Raw genomic sequence first — 8,564 nt, 5'->3', positions numbered from 1 at the left:
TTAAAATGAAGAAGGCTAGCAGACAGAGTCATAACCAAGTGACAAAAGTGAATGTATTCTATAATAGGACAAATCAAAATTGACTACCTGGCAGAATGCAATGGGAACACAGCACCTCTTGTGATATTCCTGCCCACAATACACAGGCTGAATCTAATCTAAGAAAATACTAGGAAACCCAAATTAAAGGAAATTCTATAAAACATTTGGCCCATAATCTTCAAAACTGTCAAGATCAAGAAAACCAAGAAAAGGCTAAAAAACAGCTCCTGACTAAAGGAAACACAACAACTAATGAACAAATCATTCTCTAGTGGATTGGGTGGACAATAATGGAACAACGTGAATATCATGTCTATTTTAGCTTTACTGTGGATATGTAGGACCATGTCTTTCTTCCAGCTCAAAGGAAATGAATACACACTATAGCACACAAGATGGTGAGAAATCAGGACACAACTTACATTAAAACAGTTGAGGGGGGAAATGTGTTTTTGGCACTGTGTTTGCAATGTTTCTAAGCAAAACTTTAATTTGATTCCATGTATTGCATATATACAGCCCTCATACAGTTGAAAGTTTTTTTTTTTTTTCATTTTCTTTATTGCGGTTAAATCCAATTTAAATTATAACACAAAATGCTTAACAAACATCGGATATCTATACTAACATTTAAAACTCCAACTTTTGTAAAGGAAATAAAATAGTAATTTTAAAACACACTTAAACCTTTTGACCCTAAGAGATACATAAATAAGCAGAAAACCTTCAAGGAGATCAGTACAGTGCGGATTTTTTTAGCCTACTAAGGGGCAACCTGTGGCATAGAACTGATGTAATACTGCAGCAGAAAATTACAAAGTGGTAAATTACAAAGTGGTAACTCTCACACACAGTAATCACAATCCCCATCCTAAACACCATCTGGATACAGCAACTTACATTCTCTAAGAAAACAAGCTTCTTTCCCTCACTAGGATGCTTCACAACATGTCTCTCCAAACTAAAGAAATGCCTTCCCATCCAACACTGGTACTTTTAAAACCATTAGAACTTCTGGTTATACAAATCAGGTTTAATAAATTATTCCTTTCAGAAACAATTTTAAAGATATTAAACATATTTTACTTGTTAGATTAATTTATACTGCATTTGATCTCAAGCAGAGAGATAATCATGAAGATAGTAAAAAAATTTTAAACATTCATTCATTAAATATTTACTGCATATTAATTCACAAAGCCTCAAGCTAGAGACAGTGAAAGAAATGGCAACCAAGATACCAGCCTTAATCTTCAGGAGCTCATCTCATGTACCAGAAGACATCACCAGAACACAATTTACTGATACCCATTTGTTCTATTAAGGAGGATGTAACAATAATTTGAATTAATAAAATCCACATTCACAGAAAGAGAGAGTCCAAAAACAAATCATCAAGTCAAAGACATCCAGGTAAACTTCTCTCAGAAGATAACTACTTGAACTACTACTGTTCAAGTCTTAAATGTGGCTATTAAGTTAATGCTTGGTGTCACTCCATAACAGAAAGGGCAAAAGGAACTCTGCCCTCATTCTCCCCAACAAAAGCAACCAAAATAAACAAGAAATAGGAAGTAAAAATTAACATCAAGTGCCATCTTACAAAATTACTTAATAGGCTAAGGGGTGTGTCTAAACGGGGAAATGGGCTTTGCCATGGAAATGGGCTTAAGGTTTTATGGACCAATGGGGTATTTATATGAGATGCAAGTAACTTTTTCACTAATTGACACTAAAAATGACACACTAAGGATTGGTCCCTGCTCTATCATCAAAACAGGGCAAAGCAGGTAACCTGTTCATCATGCTCTTGCGCAGCTCTGCCTGTACTGCTATTGTTTAATCTGTTCATTTCAAACCACAGTAAGGCCAGAAACTAGCAGACACTTCATCTTGTCAATTTTAGCTTATTCATTATTAACATTATCAAGTGATGATATATGCATAATTGATTAAAGTGTAAATAGCTATTTTATATCCTAGGGAATCCCTCACCAAAATCATAGTTATTTTTGCTCTGAGAAGTAGACACTGAGTACAAAAGTAGACAAATTAAGTAGCTATATCCCACCCCCAGATCTCTCATATCTTGCACTTTATTAAAAGTATCACACTAGAATCAGCAACACAACCATAACAAATATTCACTTTAAAAGGAAATACCGACTTTTGATAAACACACTATCAAAACATTAAGAATCACTTGTTTAGAAAAAGACATCACAATCCGAACATTCTGGAAGTGATTGAAGTTTGTCATTAAACTTCACAGAGAGACATGCTGAAGTGACTCAGTCTCTGGCAAGGTAGGATCTTCAGTACATTCTGACGTTTTGTGAGGCCAGCCATGTTTTTGTTTTGTACTTCAGGGGTTTTAACAACATCAGACCAAGTTTATTGCTTGATCCCTGCATGCAAATCCGGAGCAGATGAGCTAAGTCGGTTTAACTAAAGAGATCTGGCTTTCCTCATGGTGTTAACACTGATCATAAAATGGTACTCACAGATTAAAATTCTAGAAAGAAGTGTTAGTGGGGATTTTTGTGTTTTGTTTTGTTTGCTGTCTCTCTGCAGTCACGTTTAGGGATGTCCACTGGAGACCACTGCTAACAGAAAGAGGCTCTCACTTTGCGGCCCTTCAGAGGTTGGGGTGGACGGTGATTACTCAACAAAAATGCCGCTGCTTCACCCTCTGCTGTACACAGGAGGCTGCGGAATTTAGCCAACTGTTGAAGAAAAAATAAGCATTAATTTCAGCATGGAAAGTCACACCGATGCCAACAAAATGTATAGCCAACTCAAGAACATAACCTTTCCTCTACCAGAAACCAAAAATATTACAATGAGAATTTGCCAAGTTGTGACATGAATATTATAAAGAATGTTTCCATCAAATTCTCTTCACTGCAAAAACCTGTGTTCTGAAATTAAGTACACATGAATTCCTTATTTCAAGATAAAAGTAATAGGGCTGGGATTGTGGCTAATGGTAGAGCACTCACCTATCATGTGTGAGGCACTGGGTTCAATCCTCAGCACCACATAAAGATAAATAAATAAAGGCATTGTATCCATCTACAACTAAAAAATATTTTTTAAAAAATGATCAAAGTAATAAGAGGAAATGTCATTTAAAACGTGGTTTAAAGAATATGCATCTAGAAATTAGAGTATTTTTCCTACCTACACACACACACACACACACACACACACACACACTTACAAAATAGGCTCAATTATAATGTCATTTTGAAACCTTATTTTTCCATTTAATATATACCCTAGGCATTTTTGCAAATCAATAAACTTACATGAGTATTTGTAACCACTGCAAAATTCTATTATAAGTTTGTTGCTCTGTAGTAAGTATGTTTTGTAGAATCCTAACATTTTTTTGGTGGTTTAATATTATATATTCAAATTTGGGGCTGGGGCTGTAGCTCAGTGGTGGAGCACTTGCCTAGCACATGTGAGGCACTAGATTTGAGTGTCAGCACCACATAAAAATAAATAAATAAAATAAAAGTGTTGTGTATCTACAACTAAAAAAAAAAGAAAAAAAATGTCTTTTTTAAATTTAACACAGGCCTACAGTAGTAAAATAAAGATTGGATAAATTACTTGAATAATTCTAGCTTCTCAAAAATGTTAAACAAAATTATATTGCCAAACATAAGTTTTTGGTATTTGTTTTGTTATTGTTGTTGTTGTTGTTATGTTTTTGTTATGGCTTAGATTTGAAGTGTCCCTCAAAACTCATGATTGAGACATTGTAAGAAGGTTTAGAGGGGAACTAATTGGGTCAGAGCGCTTTAACCTAATCAGTGAATTAATCCCCTGATCAGGATTAACTGAGTGGTAACTGTAGGCCAGTAGGGTGTGGCTAGAGGAGTGGGTCATTGGGGGTGTACCTTTGGGGTATATATTTTGTCGTGGTGAGGAGAGTTCTCTCTCTCTGTTTCCTGATCATCACGTCTTGAGTTGCTTTCCTCCACCACACTCCTCCACCATGATGTTCTGCCTCACCGTAAACCTCAAGGAATGGGGCCTGCTATCTATGGACTGAGACCTCTGAAACCGTGAGCCCCAAAATAAACTTTTTCTCCTCTAAAATTGTTCCTGTTAGGTCTTTTGGTCACAAGAGCAAAAAAGCTGACTAAAACAGTTTTGATGAGGATGACTTAGTAAACTACTAGGAATGAGAGCCTCCATTCTCTAAACTTCTTTAGTTATCTAATCTCAGAATCAAGAAAATTTGGACTAAAACACATCAACTGGGTTTCCATCATCTTCATTTACCTGAGGCCTAGAATATTTCACATATAGTATTAAGCTGATGGGAGGCAGAAGGAAAGGGCTATTCGTAATAAACAATAATATTTTATAACCACTCTCTATGGAGCACAGGATCATCCATCGTATGCAAACAACTCTGGATTTTCACAAGTGATATCCTGTGTCTCAAAGAGCCCAGATACGGGAAGGATGAAATGCATAGCTACAGCTTACTATTACTCATAATTTCATTAGACCAGGTCATTACAGCTAAAACTACATGGAACTCAAGAGAATGTCTGGTGAGGTCAAGTAGCAGAGGCCAATGAGATCTCATTCCTGGGAAGACACCCAGCCTTCTGCAGATCATGAAAATCAGGTCCATGTGGAGGGGCCATTCCAGGTGGCTGTGGAAACATGCAGAGTCCCACGTCAGGGTGCTGGTGGAGGAACCTCACACAGCAAAACCTGCCTGCCAGGTGATACCACTGATCCCTCAGAATACCTTGGCTCTATTTAAACACACAGGCCATTCAACTCCTCTGGCTCCCTACCTCTGCACCACTTTAGCCTCATTAGTTCAGAACTGAATCTTACTCTAGATCTTTCCAACCTGCTCACTTTGGCAGAAGTCCCCAAACCTGTCCTGAGGTCTTATCAAATCTCTTCCTTGTAGGACTCTCCCAATCACTTGATCAGCTGGGTAGGACCTGTACCTGCCAACCCCTGCTCACATTTTCCTTCTTTTGGGTCCTGTGTCTTCCCCTGGCTGGCCTTTACCAGTCTCATCCTCTCAGGTAGCCACAGGCTCATTCAGGCAGAAAACCTGCTCTTCTGTCACTAAAGCTGACTCAGCATCTACATGTTCCTGGCAAGGAGTGTCACTCATTCCGCCTTGAGGCTGAGGTAGGTGTGACCTGTTTTGTTGGTTTACTTGGCTCTAAAACTAAAATTCCAGTTTTCTTATGTAGCAATCCCAGTAAGATGAAATACTCTTTTTCAAAGGTTCTGTAAATAATTCTATTTTACACGCATGCTCAGCCACGTGTAACAGAACACCGTTGCCTGCCAAAGTAGAGTAACAATGAAAATAAGCTCTCCTATGGAACATGGTGATCTGGGCACAGCTTTGCATTACATTAAACTCATTAAATCTCCAAAACAACCCTATCAATAATCTACTATTATCCTGTTTTATAGACAAGGAGCTTGAGAGCATTATAATAAATCGTCTGGCAAATAAGCCATGAAATGACCATAGAAGTATATTTCATTTTTAACTATTTTTCCCATTTCCCCCAATATCTTCTTATTTACTCTGTACTGTAGAAACAAACATATACAAAGGCAGAAAAAATAGCAAATAAACTGCCAAAAATCTATCACCCAGCTTCAACTATCAACACACACCCAATTTTTCCATCCATGTTTCCACCCATTCTCTCTCCATACCCTACCCTGCCCAAACTGGACTCCTTTGAAGTAAACTCCAAACATCACATCATTTCAGTATAAACATATCAAAATACATCCCTCAAGTATGTGACATTTCTAGCATTTTAATAGGTGCTATCAGCATGGTTTCTGAGCCTTGGACCACCCACTTTCTTTTTTTAAAAAAAATAGAGAGTGTGAGAGAGAGAGAGAGAGAATTTTTTTTAATATTTATTTTTTTATTGGTTGTTCAAAACATTACAAAGCTCTTGACATATCATCTTTCATACATTTGATTCAAGTGGGTTATGAACTCCCATTTTTACCCCAAATACAGATTGCAGAATCACATCGGTTACACATCCACGTTTTTACATAATGCCATATTAGTGACTGTTGTATTCTGCTACCTTTCCTATCCCCTACTATCCCTTAGTTTTCGGTGGGTACAACATCTTTGTTTGTATGTGGTGCTGAGGATCGAACCCGGGCCGCAGGCATGCCAGGCGAGCGTGCTACCACTTGAGCCACATCCCCAGCCCTGGACCACCCACTTTCAATCAATTTTTCTAGATCTACCTGGCACTTTCACATGCAGATACCACTCTAAGCCAGTTTTTGAAGGATGATCCCAGACATCTGAATGAACAGACTTGGGGGTGATTACTAAGAATTCAGATTCCTGTATCTTACCCCCCCACCACCTCCAAATTAGAATTTCTAATAAGGCCCAAGTTTCACATTTTGCTAAGCTGCCCTAAGTGGATCTTGGATACACTAAACTTTGAGCATCACAGGTACAAAACTGCCAACATATTTTCTGCTCTTCCCCTTCTTGACCTTATTTTTGATTTCCTTCTTGAAATTCCCTCCTTTTCTTGATTACCTGCAACCAGTTCTCATCTTTTAATCTTTTAACCATCTCAATATCACTTTTCCATGAAATCTTTCCTGATTTCTCCACTTGAAAATAGTCTCTAATCTTCTGAACTTCCATTACTTTTTGTGTTGGTCTTTGGCACCAATTATAGCCCCCTGTGTCATGGTTTTTGTGTATCTATATTATGCCCTCTATTGAATTTCAAATTCCCTAGGGCAAGGGCCACTTTTTATACATCTTTTTATCTCTTGTATCATTCCTTGCAAAGATCTGGCAACTAGTGAACAATTTTACCATTCACTTGTACAGTCCTCCACAATTTTGAACTTTAATTTCAAGCTGATGTTATATTGTTTTATACATGAGCTCAAAATTAATGTCAAAGTGACTGAATTATTTTCTCATCTTCTATGTAGTATAGCAATGCAGAATTAAAGGAAAATATTCCTAGATCATTGATTATCATTAATTGTAAAACACAAATTTTACTATTTAAAAAGCACATTTTGGTTTTCCTTCTAGCTATTCAGACTAAGATCTTGCACACAGTATCCCTAATAGAAAACAACTATAAACTAAGACATAATGCAAAAAGCATTAACTGCAGGTACTGCACAGTGAACAGGGATTTGAGTGGCTTGAAGGTGGAAGAGGAGAGCTCTGCAGGTAAATTCTGGTCTCTCCAGCTTTTAGCCTGGAGCTGAGTGCAGTCTGCCACGTACACACAGCCACAGTGGGGAACACCTCTCTTGCAAGGAGAGATCCAGAGAGAGGATCCTTGAACTCTCTACCCATATATCTGACTGACCCAGGAAACATGCATACACTGAACAGATTCCAAGCAGACCAGCTGAACTGAGACCAGAGCTACAATGCAAGAAAAAAATCTGTACTTCTAGTTCAGCCAACAAAACTGTCTGCTGAAACAAAAGAAGCAATACTTATCAGAGAAAAATAACCGAATCCAGAACCTTTACAATTTAATGTTCATATCATCTAGAATACATAAAAAATTACTCAGCATATGAAGAATTAAGAAAATGGAAAAAAATCTCAATGAAATAAAAATCAACAAAATCCAACCCAAGATTAACCCAATGTTGGAACTCATAAGGATTTTAAACTGGCTATTATAAATACCTGAGGGTTAGATCAAGTTAAAGCATCTTTATAATTCATGAGAAATCTCACCAGGGTAATAAGAAGTCTTAGTAAAGCAATAAAAACAATAAAAGAGAACCAAGTAGAAATTTATTTTATTTTTAAGATAGTCTCACTATGTTGCCTAGTATCGAGCTCCTGCGCTCCACTGATCCTCCCACTGTGCTGAGACTAGAGGCACATGCCGTCATGCCTGACCAAATAGAACTTTTAGAACTAAAAGATAACAGCTGGAGGGACTTAACAGCCAAATTGACATGACAGAGAAATAAAAAGCAAATGAACTTGAATATACATCAATAGAAAATATTTATGATAAAAAGCAGAGATTTTTATTTTATTTTTTTTATTGTTGATTGTTCAAAACATTACATAGTTCTTGATATATCATCTTTCACACTTTGCTTCAAGTGGGTTATGAACTCCCATTTTTAGCCCATATACAGATTGCAGAATCACATCAATTACACATCCATTGATTTACATATTGCCATACTAGTGACTGTCATGTTCTGCTACCTTTCCTATCCTCTACTATCCCCCCTCCCCTCCCCTCCCCACCCCTCTTCTCTCTCTACCCCCTCTACTGACCTTCATTTCTCACCCTTGTATTATTTTACCCTTTCCCCTCATTTCCTCTTGTATGTTCTTTTCTATAACCCTGAGGGTCTACTTCCATTTCCATGGAATTTCCCTTTTCTCTCCCTTTCCCTCCCACCTCTCATCTCTGTTTAATGTTAATCTTCTTCTCATGCTCTTCGTCCCTACTCTG

The 8,564-nt window shown here is 37.4% G+C and overlaps 1 protein-coding gene across 2 annotated transcripts in view; it reads right to left on the bottom strand.

The window, feature by feature from the left end:
* Positions 1-691: 691 nt before the first annotated feature.
* Positions 692-8,564, bottom strand: part of Ca13 (carbonic anhydrase 13) — a 32,550-nt gene continuing 24,677 nt past the window's right edge. For both annotated transcript variants that reach the window (XM_048782763.1, XM_048782764.1), the window contains one exon: positions 692-2,768. In XM_048782763.1, coding sequence (XP_048638720.1) covers positions 2,649-2,768 — 120 coding nt within the window. In that variant the 3' untranslated portion in view covers positions 692-2,648. The remainder of the gene's footprint in view (positions 2,769-8,564) is intronic.

This window comes from Marmota marmota, unplaced genomic scaffold (assembly GCF_001458135.2).
Source record: "Marmota marmota marmota unplaced genomic scaffold, marMar, whole genome shotgun sequence".
In the NCBI taxonomy this organism is placed as follows: Eukaryota; Metazoa; Chordata; class Mammalia; order Rodentia; family Sciuridae; genus Marmota; species Marmota marmota.
The sequence above is the reverse complement of the archived record's forward strand: the minus strand, read 5'-3'. Positions and strand labels throughout refer to the sequence as shown.